Source organism: Phacochoerus africanus, chromosome 6 (assembly GCF_016906955.1).
Source record: "Phacochoerus africanus isolate WHEZ1 chromosome 6, ROS_Pafr_v1, whole genome shotgun sequence".
Classification (NCBI taxonomy): domain Eukaryota; kingdom Metazoa; phylum Chordata; class Mammalia; order Artiodactyla; family Suidae; genus Phacochoerus; species Phacochoerus africanus.
The window spans coordinates 123,969,170-123,988,733 of NC_062549.1; the positions used below are offsets into that span (position 1 = coordinate 123,969,170).

Here is a 19,564-nt window from a genome sequence, read left to right on the forward strand (position 1 = left end):
AAAAGAAATGTATTTTTACATTTTTAATATTTAAAAAAGAAATTTGGGAGTCCCCGTTGTGGCTCAGCAGGTCAAGAACCCAGGGTAGTGTCCATGAGGAGACAGGTTCAATCACTGGCCTCGCTCAGTGGGTTAAGGATCAAGCACTGCCACAAGCTGCAGTGTAAGTCGCAGGCATAACTCAGATCCTTCATTGCCATGGCTGTGGCACAGGCTGGCAACTGCAGCTCCAGTTTGACCCCTAGCCTGGAAACTTCCATATGCCAACAGGTGTGGCCCTAAAAAACATAATTAAAAAAATAAAAGATAAAAAATTTTTTTAAATATGGTGGCCCAGAGATGCAATGGCTGCTTATCCAGTTTAGTGCCTCGCCAGTGTTTACTGCTACAGTCCCAGCACTTTTACCCCTCCTTGCTTTTGCACTATCGGTGTAAACATCAACCCAGTGAAAAAAGCAAAAATGGTCTATTATTATGAAAAGAGTGTTGCCCTGATGGACTCCCTGGTAGGCCCCCCTGGGCCCGCAGACCACACTGAGCCCCGCCTCAGTCCTAGAGGGTCCCCTGCTACTCAAGAGCTGTCATAAAGCTGCAGAAACACTTAGAATACAAACGATAGCTATATGTCTGTGGGTCTAAATCCATATTTTTTCCCTAAGTTTTAAAATTCAGCTTGCTCAACAATTGCATTTACATTTAAAATACAGCTTATTAACCAATTAAGGCTCCACCGCAATAAGGCTTGGCAGTTGTTGGCCTGTCCTCTACAAGTGAGTGGATTGCAAAGCCTCAGGAAATACTCTCGCCCAGTCTAGTCGTCATTGCTCATTATATGCTGTAAAGAGCGGGGCCAGAGCAGTTGCTGTTCTGCTCTAATTGCTTTATATTCAAACCATGCAAGCCCAGGGCTTGTTGAGGTCAAGGCCTGGTTTATGTCAAGGATGCTCAGCTGGGATGTGTGAGCGAGTCGAAGGGATGCCTTTCCTCGGGGCAGGCTGAACACGAACGCTCTGCTGATCCTTAAGCATTTATTAATTGCCTCGCATTCGCCCGTTCCCTGCTCCCAGCGCGGTTGGCTGGCTGGCTCCATTCATCCTCTCTGTCCGTGAGGATAAGGCCGTGTCAGACCCTGGGAACCGGGACTTGCCGCCTGGCCCTTCAAGTCGCAGCTCCCTCCAGATGGCAGCTAATTGTTCCTTGAATGACCTCAGTGTCCAGGCCGCAGGAACCTGGTCTGAGAGGCCGTTTCACAGACTTACCAGCTTGTGGATGAGAACTTACTGCATAAAGCCCCCATTCACACTCTCAAAAGAGCTTTTTGTGCAGAAGAAATGATGAAGCCAATGGGCTGTTTCCTGTGGCCCCCAGTCTCCAGTTGGATCCTGACTTTTCCCAGGCCCAGGTGGGTGCTTTTCCAGGGGGCCGTGCAGTCCAGCTGTGGCCATCGTGGCCCAGGCGCTTCCCCTCCGCCCTCCCAGAGTCTTCACTGGAAAGGGCCTGAGTGGAATCGGGTCGCCTCCTATTTCCTGATCAGCAAACATTCCAGGTTCGCTCCGGCAGAGCACCGGGGGTGGGAGTTGGAATTACTGGTTCTGGAGCCTCTTCTTGTTTGAGAACCCGGGTGGGTCATGGTCTGAGAGAGTCAGGTGCCTCTGAAGGCGGGATGGGAACCAGCCCTAATCCAGCTGCAGGGACGGAAATGCGGGTTCGCCAGGGGGGACCGTGACTGCTGCGCAGCAAGTCATGTCTTCATACCCCTGTGCCTCTCCACTGCGTGGGGGTCCCCTATCTTTTTGCAATAGATGAATAAGAACCCTGTGTCTACAAACAATGCATACACACTTACTGTGCATCTTACTTCCCAGTGTTTGTGGATCCAGACTGGACCACCCTTGTGCTAACTCCAAGTGTTCCAGCATCGTGCCAGTCTTTGCAGGGGTTGCGATGTCTCAGACCTGGTTCCTGAGGCCACCAGACAAGGACACAGATCTTTTTTTTTTTTTTTTTTGGCCTTACCCACAACATGCAGAAGTTCCCAGGCCAAGGATCAAACCCGCACCACAGTGACGATGCTGGATCCTTAACCTGCTGAGCCACCAGGGAGCTCTTTAAATGAGTGTTTCAGCAGCCGGATGCTGGAAGACAGGCCTGGAGCTGGGGCTCCTCACTGGGATAAACCGAACCGTAGCAGTGGGGGAAGGAAGCCCCATCCAGCTACACAGACTGAGAACCGGGGCTTCGTGGCTCCTCCCAGGTCATGTCCACCCAAGGACTCATAAGGAACAGAGTTGGGGAGATCTGAAGGTAATTGGGGGATGGTGCAGATTGCCTTTCCTTTGACCTTGAAGTCATGAGGGTTGCCTCCTAGGTAATGCACCGTACCTGGTAAACTTCTCCTGGCCTTCGGAAGGGAACGTCTGAGCCAGCTCCTCTGCATCAGGTCCTCTGGCTTCTCACAAATCAGAATAGCCTTTGGAAACGCTCTCCAGGAACTCCAGGCAGTGCTGCTGTCTGTATAAGCAGGGCTGAGTTAGCGCTCTCCCCCATCTGGGTGGGAGGCTGGGTGTAGGAGCAAAACTCACACCCATGCTCATGGGCATGAAACATGCCAACGCCGTGAATCCCTCTCCCTTTTCCCACAGGCACATTCATATCTGCTTTATCCTTGAGAACGCAAGGCATCTCAGCTCTGTAATAGGATGTCTTTGAAGTGGGCTGTGAAGCACCATTCATTTCCACCCATCATGGAAACATGGGGGCATCACTCTGTTGATGATGGGCATTCGTCATCCATGTTTGTGTGTAACCTCAGCGTATGTTGGCTCCGTTTAGTGTCTCCAGATTTAGGGGTCACGTCCGATACACAGGAACTCCGCAGAGCCCAAGGCAGCGTGTTCTGTCGCTCTCCGGTTTTACCTAATCTCACACGGAGAAGGTGAACCTGTAAACCCAAACTGATGATGTGAGCTGGGAGATTTACCACCGGGCAGGGCAGGGGCGGGGTGGTCTGGGTCGGTGACTGTTCTGAGAGAGGAAAACAGGTCTGGATGCTCAGGCCTTGCTGCTGCTTCTCTCAGCGTGTAGGCTGCATTGTCTCAGATCAGCTTCTCCCTGTAGAATGGGTGACACATGGCTGGTGGCTGTTTTAAGCTGACAATCTTAAAGTTCATGGTCCAAAGGGAAAAGGGGACCTCTTCCTCTGCTCTGATTTGAAAAAAAATCCCAGGGAAGGACTCTGATTGGTCTATCTTAGGTCACATGACCACATTCAGTATCCAGTATTCTGATTGGCTCTCACAACTCATGTCAGGTATGAAAACACATGCCATGGGGTAAAGCTTTTAAATATAATAACTGCTGTTGGCTATTTACATCATTTTCCCAGTGAATTTTTAGGATCAGAGTATATTAGGCTCTTTCTGTCTCTGTCTACTCAGGGTATATATATATATATATGTGTGTGTGTGTGTGTGTGTGTGTGTTGGCGTATGAATGCTAGGTTTTACAGAGATAACTTCTTTTTGATCTTTTCAAGTTTTATACTCTCCCTCCCAGTTTCTGTATGTTCTGGCTCTCTATTACCTCCCAGGTAAATTGTCAGATCCGCTGCTGTTACAGAGAAATTATGGGGTCAGGGGGAGAGGTGGCGCTGAGGGCACATGGAGTCCGCTGGGATTTGCAGTTTGATCCTGGAGAAATTTCTGCATCTGTTGTCACAAGTGGCCTGACCCCAAGGCTGGTGTGCTGTTCTCAGATCCAGGTGTGGGCTCCTGCTGTTCTCCCGGGAAACACTCCCTCCCCGCCCCCACCTCCTCTGAACACGCTCCAGCAAGGCCAGGGGTTGTATTGTCCTTTGAGCCACGAACAAAGGAATGGATGGTCCCCACGAATGTTGACTTATATGGGTGGAAGTGGGCTGGATGTCCCTTCCACAGGTGGTATTGTGCTGGCAGCTGACTGCCTTAGGAAATGAAGAGCTGGTTATCAGTATGGCCCTTCCTGTGCAGCTCACCCTCCGAGCTGGCCTTTTCCTGGAGAAAAACGGGCCCAGTTGGCATCTCCACCTACAACAAAGATGGTCAGCCCCTCAGCCCTCCAGCACCACCTGTGCGATGGGGCATGGCTGCCTCCTGGCTTTGCTCAGATTCAGCCTTAGCGTCTGTCTGCGCATATCCTGCCCTTTCAATAATGACGAGGCTCTCTGACCGGGGACATTTCAGATGAGACCTGCTGTCTGCGTTCCCAAGAGTATCTCTCCCTGGGGGTGGGGGTGGGGGTTGTTGCAGCAGCCGTAATTCTGCCTTTGGGATTTGCACAAGATAAGGGACTCCCGGCAACCAGGTGGTATCCAAGCCTCCGTGATCGCAGCCGATAGAGCCAGCCATTCTGACTCATGGTCATTGTAATTATTAACTCTAAGAACTGTTTGATCTCATGTATGGAATGGAGATAATAATACATATGTCCTAGCCTGAGTATTACGTCGACACGCTGGTAAAAGTTCCCTGCATAAAGCTGGCTCTTGGGGACCTTGCCCTTGGGGTGTGAGAGCTCCTTTGAGGAGCCTGGCCGAGAGGTGGAGAGATGGCCACAGCCCCAGGGGAGGGGCTGCTGGGGGTCACGCTGGTAGCTAGTCTGCATTTATGAAAGATGGCATGCAGACGGGCCCCTCCCACAGCTGGTGAAAGGGTCCTGCTCCGCCCGCAGGTGTTTTAAGCTACTCCAGCGGCAGAGGGGGAAGCGGCACTGCCTGCTTCAGAGCTTTCTATCTCCTCCTCTTACCAGGCACAGCTGTGCCAAGACCTGACCGTGTCCGAGATGACTCAGGAAAGGGGGCTGTGTCCTGGCTCAGGTCCTCGACCACCAGGCTCTCCTCTGCACTTCCTGCTCCATTAGAAAGAAGATCAAGGAGTTTCTGTTGTGGCTCAGGGGTACCAAACCACACTAGAATCCATGAGGATGTGGGTTCGATCCCTGGCCTCGCTCGGTGGGTTAAGGATCCATCGTTGCTGTGAGCTGTGGTGTAGGCCGGCAGCTTCAGCTCCAATTGGACCCCTAGCCTGGGAACTTCCATATGGCCCTAAAAGACAAAAAAAAAAAAAGATCCAGTGAGACCTTCAGATGCTACATCTTTATGAGTCCTTGAAAATCTTTCTGGATCAGTGGGGATTTTTAGGTCACGTGACCGCCATGGACCCCCTCACCTCTGTGAACAGGCACTCACACAGCAGTTTGTACCATTTCCGGTGGTGAAGCACTCCTGGTCTACACTGACGGGGTCTCACGGCTCTTTGGGCGGGATGCGTAACTACCCGGAACGCCCTCACGTGAGGCCCGTGATCAGTTTATGACCATGAAAACATTCTATTTCCCACCAAAGTACTGTGTTCAGGGGGCTGGGGTTTGCTTGGACTCAAAGAAGGGGATTAATAAGATCATTTTCTGTTTGCCTTGGCCAGCTTTCAAGGCGGGAGCGGGTCGAGGAAGACCTGGCTCCGGCTCTCCTCTGCCCAGGGCACCTGCCTCCTCAGGCGACCCTCACAGGCGGCTTCCTCCACTCACACGTTGGATGGGAGTGGGTGGGAGACGGATGTGCAGTGGCCTTGGAAGAACGCACTGGAACTCTGGCGGTCCTGCCCCTGGGGGCTGGAGAGGAGGACGTACAGGCAGAAAACACGATTGGAGTGACCAGAGTCTAGACAGGGGAGCTGGGCGAGGCAGGCACAGCACCCAGGGGCTCCCCCAGGCCCAGACCTCGTTCTAGAACTGTTGGCATCAGAGTACTCGGTAATGTGGGCTGGCGAAGTATGAAGGAGTCTGGCACGTGGGTGGTGGCCCTCTGGGGACCAGACACTCATGGTAGATCTAGTCCCAGTGAGAAGCTGGAGGGCCGGGCGGGGGGCAAGGGGCGAGGTTGGAGGAGCCTCAGGCAGGGCATCCAGACAGGGCCTGGCCTCAAGCCCGGCTCTGCAGTCAACTTGTCGTGGGGACAGCAGGCAAGGAGGAGGCCCCAGGATCCCCAGTCAGAGGGACTGGGATGAGTGGTGAGACAGGGAGAGCTTGGTGGTTGCAGATGGACCCAGGAGTCCCCAGGGGGAGGGCCACATGGGCAGGTGCTGTGGACACACCTGCTGCCTGGTAACTCCCCTGATGACACCTGCCTGGAAAATCATCTGAGGTTGCTGAGCAAGTGTGATTTGAATCACATGTGCAGTTTTAATAGGCAATCTTAAAATTTGAAGGCTAAAAATATTTTAAAGCTAAAGAAATTCTGAAACTCCTCCTCACTGTTCGCTGGCTTTCATCTCAGTGCCAGTGTCGGGGGGGGGGGTCCGTTGCTCAGGGCAGCTCTGTCCACCCTCTCCCTGTGGCGTGTGGCTCTTGTTGGTGAGACTGCGGTGTGGCTGGCGTGTGCCCCGAAGCAGGAACAGACTCGGGAGACAGGTTCTGTGGTCCTTTCCTTCGGAGAGGATGGAAGCTCCCGTTGGCCAAGTGCTTGCTCTGTGTTGTGGGCCAGGCTCCTTATATGTGATCTCACTTGACCCTCACAAGATCCCAGTAAGTTGGAGAGGAAACTGGGGCTCAGAGAGGTTAAGAAATTTCCCAAGGTCACCCAGCTTGCTAGTGGTACAGTGAAGACACGAATGCACCCTGGCTCTCCCTCTACCCTGCCAGCCCCCAGCATCACTTTCCAGGTGTGCAAACATGTGTCTCGAAGCTCAGTCTGGATAGGTGTCATTTTGCGGAAGTGCTTTCTGGTGTCAGTGGAGGTGGGAGCCCCTGTGGCTGGTCCTGGTCGTGGAGGCTTCGCACATCCTAGCCTGCAGTGCCCTTGCTGCAGTGCTCTGCATGGGAGGCGACTCTGAGGGGCTTTTGCGGTCGCTTTCAGTTGCTGGAAGAGGAAAGAAAAAAGTATACAGCAGAGAAAGCCTAGGAGCTACGCTGGCAGGAGAAACAAATGCGTGCCCTGGACGTGAAGCCTGCACAGCGAGTGTAGAACAGAGGAAAGCTTGGGAGGCGCGCGGCGGGGGGGGGGGGGGGGGGGGGGGGAGGGATGGGAGGGGGGAGTTTGAGTAGGACTCCCCGGAGCGTAAGGATGGGTTTCAGGGGCCCCCGGAGTGCCCTGAAATGATATGTAAAACATCGCAGTGTGTGCCCTTTGTTCTGAGAGGAGGCTCCATGGCTTTCAGAAACTCTCAAAAAAGGCTGAGACGGCCAGGAAGTCTGAGCTGCTGTTTGCAAGGTTGGCCTCATGCCCATGCTTGTTCTTTTCATTTTGCCTTAATGCTAAAAATAGAAAGGGCGCTTGCATGTATAGGATTTCTGGGGTGACATCCGGAAATCGGTGGTGGCGGGGGAGGGGCGGATGGGCCAAGATCCTACGCAATGGCGCGAGAAAGCAGAGTTAGGGTTGGGTGCTCACCTTAATTTTGCTTCGCATTTCCAGTGATAGGATTTCAAGAGCCAGTGAGAGAAACAAAGTTGCCAAGGGCTCTGTAGAGAGAAATCTGCCTGTGGATACTGTGCTTTGTCTCTTGTTCACACGCTTAAGCAGGTCAATGCCGCTCCTGCACAGAGACTGTTTGACAGCCTTAGGCTTTCATCCCCTTGAGGAATCTGGGGGAACCGTCAGAGTGAGACACTTGTAAATGCTCCCTCTGTGTTCGCGAGCAACACACAAAGCCGCCCTAAGCGTGGGGTAGGCGCTTCCCGCCCTTCTCCCTGTTGGAGCAGGACACAAATCTCGTTGGCACATAGGAAAATGGGTTGAGCTGTTTGGGGCGGCTGTGTGGCTGCTGAGGCTGGAGTCAGGAGGAGCTGACCCCGTCCCCGAGGGCCCCCTCCCTCCTCAGTGGTTTCCCAGCCATTCTCCAACCCCGTGGCTTTTACAGGAGGCAGGTGCTCTGAGGATTGCGGAGGAAGCAGGGCTGCTGATAAACGCACCCCCTTCCTCCCAGGCATGTGCTGGATGCTCTTCAGGGAGCCGGGCCTGCAGCAGGTGGCCTCAGATTCTTAGGGCTGGGCCGGTGCAGGTTAATTGTCCTCATGGCTAGGACACCAGGAGGAACCCCTTTCTCCCTAGCTCGTTAAAGCTGCCTTGTTTACCCAGAGCCAGGTCGCTGGGGTTGAGTGGAGATAAAAAGCCAGGAGGATGAGGAGCTCAGCGGTTGCCTAGAGGTCAACCGGCTGGGCCTTGTGGCCTTGGACCAGGGCCCTGTGGTCACAGCCTGCTCCCACCTTGTCCAGTGTCACTGTCTGCAGGGCTCCTTGACAGCGACCTGAGGCCTTGATTCTGGGCTGGCCCTGGGAGGGGGATGGGGGTGTGGGCAGCCTCTTTGCTCAGTTGCCCTGAAACAGGGAAAAGCAGGTACCTGGGAGGCACACCTCCCTCCCCCCACCCCCAGCCGCCAAGTCAGAGAGAGGGTCTCCCTTACGGGGGGTGGGGTCCTGATCTTCTAGGGGAGCTGTGGCCCTTCGGGAAGGGGATGCTATGCCTCGCAGCCCAGGGGCTGCTGCTGACAAGAAGCACTTGTCTGTGGAATATGACTGGCAGGCCACTCCTGTTTCCATGGTTACCAAATAAGGCAGGTTAGCATTAGGGCTGCTCAAGAGGAAAACGGCATTGACGACTACGCCTGTGCAGGGCCTTCCTCTGGCTTGCTCTCCCCGTGCCCAGATGGGGTGGGCAACATTTGACCTGAGATCACGGGGCTTTCCTTCAAGGATCCACCTGGCTGCGCAGCCTTGGCTTTTTTCACAGGTGTTTTTCTTGGTGCAGAGGAATGAGCCTCCCAGGACGCCAGAGGGGGCGCTAGAGGACACAGCGCTTGCCCAGAGCTCGATGCCACCTGCCCAGCGACCCTCTCCATCAGTCCCCAGGGTCGCATTAGAGATGCTGACCCCTGTCCCCAGAAGGGCATGGTGTTTAGAAAGTCCTGAATACAAGTTGGGTGCTCAGTCACACGTACCGCATCACCAGAGTGATGTCACCCCTGCCTCAGGTCGTAACCTTTTTTCATGGGGCTGTGCAAGTGACAGGTTTAATTCGAAGACATTACAAAAATCTCATATTTGGTAATCAGATAGCAGGCTCTAACAAAAGCACAGGCTAGAGTCCCCGGTCCTTTATTTGTCTCTGCAAGTGACACGCCGTTCTGGTTCTGTTTCTTTGTAACTAGAATAGAATCATCATTGCGGGCAGAATGGGGGGGAATTGATCCGTGCGGATGGGAGGCATTTAAAAGCATAACAAATCAGTGAAGGGCACTTTGCGAATGCATGCAATTATCATCTTTAGTTGCAGTAACAACGTGTTATTTTCGTCTCTCTCCTTGGGCGTTTCAGGAGAAAATTGATTAAAATCTTTGAGTGCTGCTTTAGAGATTATTTTTGGTGTGCAACAACAAAAAAAAAGAAAGTGCTTAGGAAACAGTTACCTAATAAGAGTAACTCATTCTTTAATCTTGATGGAACCAATCCTTTGTGCATTTTGGAAACTTTTTTTTAGAGTAAACCGAGAAAGCCTCAGGTGACAAGAGCTGTGATTCTCCAGTGACCTGAGTGTCTTTTGTTTTGCTTTTACTCTGGGCCTGGAGTATTTGACTCCTTAAGTCTATGTGATTTACCTGTCTGAGTTTTTTTTTTTTTTTTAGTATTTTTTTTTCAGGCATGCATTTCATTCACTTTCTGGGGGCAAGGTATGGGAATTCAGAGGCTCTGGCTGACTAATCTCACTGAGTTTCTCTGTGAGATTTAAGAAGCTTTTCTCCTTTTCCTGACCTGGGGCTGGTGCCTTCCTAGCCTTGTAGGGAGTTTGTTATTCTGACAGAGCCTGTCATTTCCTGTCAAAGGGGAACAGCAGGTACAAACTGAGTCCCTTACCTGGTGGTAGTTGGCCTGATTGGTGAGTCCTCCCCCCAGAACTGCAGGGGCCTTGGGCCCTGGCTGCTCACCTGGACCTGCCCTGAACTCCGTCTAATGGAAATGAGGGCAGGCAGAGAGACCACTTCCTCATGGGTCCAGTTCATGGACACTGGGGACAGTACTGAGCCCCCCAACTGAGCCATCTCTCGGGACCCCTCCAGCTCAGAATTCTCGTGAGTTGGACCCGCCTTGGTGCCTGCTTCCAGCATCCCAGGTGGATTTCCCAGGACTGCAATCTGAGCTGCAATCTGAGCCCCGGAATCATGAAGGAGGAGGGGGTGCAGGAAGCCAGTCAAGGGAGCAGAAAGGAAGTGACCCCCAGTTGTCCGTGTGACCACAGGCCCTTGTCACTGCATCCCCAGTAGGGGTGTTGATTACGTTGTGCCTCTCCCTGCAGGCAAGCGTGAGATCTGGGGCTCTGCAGAGCCTCATTCAAGCACAGAAGCTGCTCACCAGGCCTTGAACAAACAATTCTCTATTTTTACAGGCCGACTTGACTTAGTCCAAAGGCCGAGGCCTCCTGAGGATTTTGCACTAATCCCGCTGGCTATTTCTCATACCTCCCTCCTGCTTCATCAGTGGTGTTCCTTTCTGGACTGAATCGGTTCTGTCTCTTCCTCATTGCAAGTTTCTGCCTGCGTGAAGTTTTAGAAAGTTTCAGGACACATTCCTTTTCTGAGCAGCCGAAGCCCCAGAAAGTTAATATTTGGAACAGTAGGAGAGGAAGCACTATAGGCAGAAACCTGGGTTTGATATAAAAAAATAACCAAAACCCCAGAATTGTTGGGAATCCACTGTGCCTGGAATGAAAGAAGGAAAACAATTACTTTCCCTTGAAGGTGTTGGGAGGGTCTTGGTGGGGCTAAGGCTTCAGCGTGGAGGCTCGCTTGGCTGGATGCGAGGTTCGTGAGCCAGGTCTGGGTTAGGTGGGCTGAGCAATTACCGCAAAGTGTTTAAAGGGAAGGCGGGGAGCGAGACAAACAGCTAGGTCAGAAGAGGGTACACAGCTGTCCCCTGTCCTCCCAACAGACTGCAACGGCCCGGTGGGGCTGGGTGGGGAGGCACGGGCCGCTCAGGGTGTTTGCTGACTGACATGCTAATTAAACACCAAAAGGCAATATTGCTTTGCCAATAGTGATGGCTGTGCCCACGTTATCAGCTGCACACTGGCTGCCGGGAGCATCCTAATTACAAGTCAACAGTTGTGCGGGTGGGCTGGGAGAGTAGGATGGAGATGCTGCCGGGTGTCTCAGGACTTGCAGGATTGCTCCCAGGGGAAAGTCACACCCAGGTGGCCTTTGGGTCCTTGTCTCAAAGGAGCCTCTGTCTCATTACAAGGTGGTGTCATGTGGGCTTCTTGAACTCAGAGGTGCTGGGCTGACAAGCAAACAGACAAAGCCTGTGGGAGCAGGTCGCAGGGTGCCTTCAGCCCTAGGGAGGAAGGGCTGCCTGGTGCAGCAGGGGGTGGATAACGACTTCTGCCCGGTCTCTAAGTTGAGGGGACAGCGAAAGCCCAAAGCCTCTTCCAGGAGAGGTTAGAGTTTCATCAGAAGGCGAGCCTGGTCACATGAGGATTTCTGGCACCGTGTGCAGGGCAGGCTGGACACCAGCCTGCCAGAATTGAGCGAGTGGATTGTATTGGCTTGAGCAAAGAGGGAAAGTCCCAGGCTGGCCCCGAGAAGGAGCCGCTGCTCACTCCTCCTCCAGCCGCAGCCCTTGGGCGGGAGCAGCACAGCAGCAGTGGCAGCGGGACTGGGGCTTTCAGGCCTGGGACCCCCTTGCTTTTAACCCTAAAGGAAGCGTGTGGTCCAGAGACTGAAAACTGCAAGATGCCTAAGGAGTGCAAGGCTTTCCATGCCTTCTCGGCCGCTCTGTGCTGCTTCTATCACCGCAGGTCTTTCCTCGGCGTCAAGGTAGGTGTGGTTTGAGCTAAGGCACGTCTAAAATTCTTTGCAGGGGTCCGGGGTCTTAAAAGCACTAGGAAAGGTGTGCAGCGCACTGGCTGGAAAAAGAGTCGCTTTCTTTGATGGACGCATCCTCATAAGCCCCCAGTGGTGTTTTTCTCGCCTGGGGGCAGAATCTGGCCACACGGAAGGGGCTCCTTTTGGGGCAAAACCCTGTTTTTCAGGAGACTTTGAGTCTCCCTGGGCTGCAGTGTTCTACCGAAGTAGCTTGATGCCTCTTTTCTTCCTTCTCTCTCTGTGTCTGTCTCTCCTCCCTGGTTCGTCATCGGTGTGAGATGGCTGAGCCCCTCGCTCCACTCGCCCTGCTGCTTCGTGATGTCAATACTATATACTTAAGTACAGAAACCACCAACTAGCTCCTTTCCAATGGCAGCCACGTTCCAAACATCCTGGTATTCAGAACTGTCTCCCTTTTCCCCCACGGCTCCTGTTGGGAACATTTGTTACGAGACATCAATAGCAAAGGTCTCGGGTGACATGTCGATACACTGTTTATTTTGATGAAAATATTCAAAGATCCTCCTTTGGCCAATTCAAGATGAGGCTTCTGTTCTGTTGCCCACCTGTGACAACACTAAGAATTCCGCTTAGAGGAGGCTGTCATTGAGCTGGGGGCTTGGCTGTCTTGGAAACGTCTGGGCGGCCCCGGCGTGACTGCGGGCCTCATTTATTCATGGGAAAGAGAAATCCGAACGTTCTCAAGGAATCCTTCCTACCCTGGCAGCGGTGCTCCTTCTCCTGGGGACTGACTCGTTCAGTGTCACTGCAAACACTGCCACAGGAAAATTTCACAGGAAGCCCCGTTAAGGGGAGAAAAAGACCCCTTTGTAGAGGAGAGACTTCCGCTTTTCCTGCCCTGTCGGAGTGTTCGGGGTAGCTTTCTAACCATTCAGCAAAGTTGGTTTTTGTCTCTCTGTCAAGGAGTTGGGAGGAGCATAGTGAGAGGTGAAAGTCTTTTCCTCCCCGATTTAAGAGCCCTTTCTACCCTGGAGCCGGTGGGGTGATGTTTCATTTCTGGCCTAAATATGGATCCTCCTGGTGTGCAGCCGATGAAGTCATGCTATTAACGGTATTTTGAAGCTGTCAGAGAGAGAGCGGGAGGTCCCGGAGGGAGCCGTGCACGTCCGGGATTGGCCGTGGTTTGCACTCTAATAGAAGTCCTTCCCCAAGCCGACCTCTGCTAATTCAGAAAAGTGCAGCTCAGCGTTTGGTACGGGAGAAAACAGCCCATAAATATCTGGGTCTGAGTGCTGCCATTCTGTCTGGATACCCCTGTCCCTCTGCAGTTACCTCCTCCACGGGCCGCCCAGAAAGGCCACTGCAGCCTGTGGGCTGCGTCTGAATAGCCACCCTTCGGCCTCCTGCCCACGGCCGCTCTTGGTGGTTGACTGTTGGTGGGAAGGCCCTTCTTTCCACGCGACCTTCCCACCCCACCCTGGCGTGTTGCATCGTCTGGCCCGCTCACACACCAGAACCTGAAGCCCTCGGACCCAGCTCAGGGTTTCCCACTGAGCCCTGGGGTGTGTTTCTCTGTCTTGTTTTGCTTAGATCGTTAGCAGGGAAAGAAAACGCACCTGTGCTCACGCCCGCCTCCTGCCAGAGTTGCCCCAGTGATCAGGCTCCATCGCTTTATTGACTCCTACTTTAACTGGGGGTTTCAGGTCTTGCCGCTCATAATTAGTTTCTGTTGCAATTAGAGTTTCAAAATGAAATTGGGATCGATTGCCTGATAGCAAAGCGGAAATAAAGCTCCAGTTCTTGACCATGGGTGCTGCTTCCCTTGGCATGAATTTCTCCTACCAAAAATAACACTGTGGTAGCCATGGTAACTTTCCATTTGGTCTAATCCATATCATCTCTGGAGAAAGTGGAATGTTATTAATAGTGATGTTGTATGGGAAGAAAACTAAAAATGTAAGAGCTCCTGCGTTACGTAGGGGACCAATCACACAGGCACGTTCAGGTTATAAGATCTTATTTGCCGAGACTGTGCAGAATTTAGCGTGTGTTTAAGGGCCTCGTGTGGCCTTGGGTACCAAGGCCCTGGAGAGGAATGAACCGGGAGGCTAAGAATACAGAGGAAGTTCAAGGACTTGCAGTCACTGCTGATCTGCACAAAGCTGAGGCCGGAGATGACATGTCAGCCACTGGTTGAAGGTCGTGACTTCTGCATCTCAGAAGGGTTCACGCAGGCACTCATTTCACAAATGACCGCTGGATCTTGAGTAAGAAAAGGAAAGGACATTTTTGCGTCCACCCAGTGGAAACATGTCTGGCCTGAAGGTCTTCCGGATCCATGGCATTAGTGGAACTCCTCCAAGCTTGAAAAGCCCTGACTGTGAATGTAGTAGCCTGTCCAGGGCAGCACTCTGCTAGGCAGGGTGGGGGTGACTAATGACAGCGGGGGCATTGGAAGGACGTCCCACAGGAGCATCGGCCCGTAGTGTCATTTCATTACATCTGCAAAAGACTGCCCACCTCTGAGTCCCCTTGAGAGCTGTCTCCCTGGAGTCTGGGGTCAGGCTGAGTCGGGCAGGGCAAGAGCGGGCCCTTATCCGCAGAGGAGAAGCCGAGGCTCAGAGAAGCTCTCTGCCCCAGAATCGACTAGTGGGTAGAAACCAGGTTTGGGGACCTCAAGCTCAGTGACCTGTCTCCGATACCCCAGTGAGACTACTGAACCGTAGTGGGACAAGATGACATAGTGTCACTTCAGTTAGCAGTTCAGTTGGGAACGAGTAGCACAAACCTCAGCTTGAGGACAGACTTCAGGGGAGGCCGCAGAACGGGTTTTTATCGACTAGGTCTCCTTCCTACGGCAGTGGCAGGGCCACCTTCTGGTCCTGAGAGAACTCCAGGAGGAATCTGGGAGAAGCACAAGAGATCCCACTTCTGCAACTGGCCATGGGGACAAAGGCCCACTTCTTCTGTCCCCTCGTGTCTCTGATTCTCCCTGGGGAGGGGGCAGGGGGAACAGGGGCTGAGACGTGCCACCTTATCAGTGGCTGCTCCCGAGGAAGGTGGTGTCAGGAAACTTCAGGGGAACCGAAAAGACAGGGGTGGCCTTGCAAGGGACAGAATGGCCACCTTTCTGAAGGGACACCAGCAGGGAGGCTGGACTTGGGGGTTGATGGATAAATGAATCGGTGAGTCTTGGTTAACCCGTCATTCAGTGCACCGAGTGGCTCTGCTCTTGTCAATGAGCAGTGGTTGTCAGAAGCAGTTGATTTTAAGCATTTTCATTTCCATATAGAGACACGTCTTTGCAGCCACGAAGTGTTCTACAACAGGAAGAGCTTAAATCCTACTCTTGCTGCTGTTGTGTTTTGTTTTGCTTTAAATCCTTTCCCTTGCACCTGAAAAAAAAATATTTGGAGGAGTTCCCGTCGTGGCGCAGCGGTTAACAAATCCGACTGGGAACCATGAGATTGCGGGTTCGGTCCCTGCCCTTGCTCAGTGGGTTAATGATCTGGCGTTGCCGTGAGCTGTGGTGCAGACGCAGCTCGGATCCCGCGTTGCTGTGGCTCTGGCATAGGCCGGTGGCTACAGCTCCGATTCAACCCCTAGCCTGGGAACCTCCATGTGCCGCGGGAGCGGCCCAAGAAATAGCAACAACAACAACAAAAGACAAAAAAGACAAAAAATATATATATATTTGGAGCCTCTCTGAATGCACATTATAGCCTAAGGTGTCCCATCTATGGAGGGTGGGCACCTTAGAGTTTGCTGTCAGTGGACACTGCCTTTCTATGTTGGAGTGAATGTGATGGGGTGAAGGTCCCACTTGTCTTCCCCATGGCGGGTCCCTTGGTCGGTCTGTCATTGCGATAGTTTGGGTACTGGTGATCCATCCCCATGCTGACAACGGCCTGAGTCGCCTCTGTCGGTGGGGCTGGTGCACCATCAGCACAAGCTGCTCGAGGTGGAAAAAGCCATTGGGGAAATGACTTTCTAAGTGACTCGGCCTCTCCTTGTGGTGGTTGGTAGCTATGCGTGTATCCTTCCCCCCAAGAAAAAAAAAAAAAAAAGCCTGGCACAGCTTTTTAAAAGACACCTAAATGCATTCATTTGCATCTGGGGGCCTTGGGAGTCTGGTTTCAGCATCAGGAGAAGGATGTGCCTGACAAAGTCTGGGTCCCAGCGCCCCCTTCGCCCCAGATGCCAGAGTTTGGATCCTGGCCGAGAACTTGTTTTTGTTGGTGAGATGTGGGTGGGACGCAGAGACAAGACTGGGATCCTGGGAAAACTCTGTCAGTGGGCCAGCACCTCCAGCACTGCAGACACGGCGGAGGATGCTGGCGGATGGGGGCTGGGCCTGGGAAGGCCCTCCTGCACCACATATAAGAGGGCAGCAGCGCCAGTCAGGTTTGGGCCTCTGTTGCTGCGTGGCCTTTTAGCCGATGTACATACTGGGTGTGCCCAGGGCAGCAGAGGGCACTCAGGCTCTCCTGGTCGGGGGAGGGGAGGGAGGACAGGGAAGGGGAGGGAGGAGGGACTCCCCGGATTGGAGCCCACTACAGCGTCTCTGCCCTCATCTGGATTTTCAGTGCGGGTCCACAGCCCCGGGAGCTACTATTGGGATTTGGCTCCGGCCGTGGGAAAGTCACGGCCTATTTTTCTAGCTTGTGGAAGAGTCCCCAGTGTCCATCTAATACACGTGTGCTTTTACAACAGCAGTTATGCACAAAGGACCCACAAGCTAGAACCCTAGCTTCTTAGTAAGACGGGATTTGAGGGACCCAAGATCCAGTCTCCCACTGAGGCTTCATCTCCTCATGCCCAGGGCCCACTGGGTGATGGTGAAACAGTGAAAGCCTTTACCCTAAAGGAGCAACTCCGTGTCCAGCTGTGGAGATGGACAGGCGGGCAGCCCCCTCCGACAGGTGCTGCCTGGGCGTGGAGAACCACTGCACATAGCTAGACACTGGGCCCAGTTCTGCGTCTGGGACCTTCCTGGAGGAGGTGACACTGGGCAACTCCTAAGGAAGCAGTAGGTAGACGAGGCCCCTGGGGAGAAAAAGTGCATCACATGTGGGACTTCAGGCTGAAGCATCTGAGGAGGGGGCAGAGGGCGGGTAACCTGTGTCTCCCCTCGCTCGTGCCGGCGTCCTTGGAGCCTCGTGTACGCTCTGCCTGTCCCTGCCCGGCTCACTCCTGTTTTCTTCCCTCCGCCCTTTAAGCCTGTTTTCAACACTCATGAGATCTGGTTTCTTCCCCGCAGCAGTTGGGAGCGTCAGGCACGACCCCTTTCCGTCCCCACGGCTGCCCCCACAAGCTCCAGCTCCATCCTTGTCACTGTTCATCCTCGCTTCCTTCCTCCAGCCTCCGAGGATAACGTGTCCTGCTCTCTGACCAAGGCCAGCTCTGCCGCCTGTGCCCAAGTCCACCCCCCTCCCCGGAGACTTTGCGGGGACCTTCAGTTTGTCGCCTCCAGCCCTGTGCTCTCGGCTTATAGATGCGCTGCGGTCTTCCCCATTCTAAAAATAAGCATCATTTCCATGGCTTCCTTCCTCCACCCCCTGAGCTGGCTCACCCATCTCTGCTTCCTCACTTCCCACTGGGCTCTCGGTCCCCTCGACCCGACCCGCACCCTGTCCTGGCCGAGTCCAGTGGCTGCTGTCCAGTTTGGATGCGCTCAGAACGGCTGCACTTGGCGCTGGAGGCCATGCCTTTCCTGGAAGTTTGCTCTCCGCCTCTAGGACACTGCTCTCCAATTGTTCTCCTGGATCCTTCCTGACCAGTCCTGCTGTGTTGATATGGGCTGAGTATTCGGGTCCCCTCAATACTCATGTTGAAATCCTAACCTCCGGGCGTGGCATTAGCAGGTGGACTCTCTGGGGTGTGTCATGCGCTCCTGACGGCGGAGCCCTGGTGAGTGAGATCAGTGCCCTTATGAAAGGGACGGGCGAGCGCTCTTGTCCCTTCCACTGTGTGAGGACAGCGCCAGAAGAGGGTCACCTGTGAGCCAGGAAGCGGGTCTTTACCAAATGCCGCATCCGCCCGGCACCTTGACTTGAACTTTCCAGTCAACAGAACCGTGGGAGATAAACGTTGTCTAAGCCACTACGTTGTCTGAGACTCTATGGTATTTTTCTCAGGGGAGCTTTCATGGAATAAGACACCTGTCCTCCGTTTCTTGCCCGCCTCTTGTAGTCTCAAATTCCCTCTGTAACCCATCTCCTAGGTGGTATTTGGGACAAATACCCTCTCTCTGCTGAGGATTCCCAAGCTGTGTCTCCCGTCCAGCCCTTCTCACAGCCCCTGGACCCCAGGGCCTAGAGGGCCACTCCGTCCGGTCGGCCGGAGGCACCGCAGGCTCTCCTTCCACAGATGTGCTCCCCTCTCCCGCTTCCTGTCCTGGAAGCGTGTGGCTCAGCCGTCTTCCAGGAGCTCCCATGCCTCTTCCCCCGATTCATCTTCCAGGTCGGATCAGTTAGACATGTCCATGATTTTACTCCCAAACACCTCTCCCAGCTTCCCCTTCCTGCTGTCTCTGCACCGGCTCTGAACTAGGTCAGGCCTCAGCACCTCGTACTTGGAATCCTGCAGAAACGTCCTGCTTGATCGACCTGCCCTAAATCTTCACGGGAGGTCATTACATTACGCTTCTGCTTGACTTTTCTAGAAGTGGGAGGTGTGCTGTACCCTGAAGGCCATGCATTCCTGCATTCGAACAACCCTGATTGCTGGAAAGCTCCTCTTGGATCGAGTCAAAATCTGTGCCCGGCCCTGTCTACCTGATTTTGCAGTTAAATGGTTAGAATGACCCTTTAGGGAATTCCTGTTGTGGCTCAGCAGTTAATGAACTTGACTAGTATCCATGAGGATGCAGGTTCGATCCCTGGCCTCACTCAGTGGGTTAAGGATCTGGCATTGCTGCGAGCTGTGGTGTAGGTTGCAGATGTGGCTTGGATCCCAAGTTGCTGTGGCTGTGGTCTAGGCCGGCAGCTGTAGCTCTGATTCAACCCTGTAGCCTGGGAACCTCCATATGCTGCGGGTGCGTCTCTAAAGACAGAATAATAATAATAATAACCCTTTAGATGTGTGTTTTTTTGCCTCCATATCATGAGCACATCTATTTCGAGGCTAAATTAGTCAGAATGAGCAGACACCTGGAAATGCAGAACGGATTCTGATTCATCCCTAGGGAGTTGAACCGAGACTACTTGTCGTGTCATCTTGGAATGACAGTATTGCAAGGGTTCATGTATCTCAGCACAGCCTGCATGTCCCCCCAGGTCATGTACAGACTACACATGGCTGGTTCTTGACATACTTTGGGAGACTTGGGTTCTAGTTTTCTGGCAATCCTTTACTCCATTAAGTCCGAGCAGATCGTGAAAATTCAAGGCCATGGTCGTGTTGTCTCTTGTGAGAGATATGTAGTCTCACTACCTGTTTAACTCCAGGGGGATCCTATGATTCATGAGATCGGAGTGGAGTGGGGCATCTTGTCCCTGTGAGTACAGCTGCTGTTTTCTTGATTCTGCCCATGACCTCTAGCATGATGTTTATTTTATTTTATTAAACCTTTATTGAGGTATTTGGACTCCTCTGGAAGAAATAGATACCTTTGAAGGGACATGCTTGTGCGTTGTATATTGGATGCAGCGGAGTTGATGCTTGGCCAAAACCTGTTTTATGATAAATCACGTAATTTTACTGAGAACCTACCACGT

The 19,564-nt window shown here is 53.2% G+C and overlaps 1 protein-coding gene across 5 annotated transcripts in view; it reads left to right on the forward strand.

Annotated features, from left to right (window-relative positions):
- The window catches only part of BCAR3 (BCAR3 adaptor protein, NSP family member), a 138,930-nt gene that overhangs the window by 77,380 nt on the left and 41,986 nt on the right, over positions 1-19,564 (forward strand). The window contains exon 1 of one of the 5 annotated variants that reach the window (XM_047785273.1): positions 11,629-11,837. The exons of the other annotated variants lie outside the window; for them this stretch is intronic. Coding sequence (XP_047641229.1) covers positions 11,754-11,837 — 84 coding nt within the window. The 5' untranslated portion in view covers positions 11,629-11,753. Of the gene's footprint in view, positions 1-11,628; positions 11,838-19,564 lie in introns of those variants that run through there. 5 annotated transcript variants of the gene reach the window in all.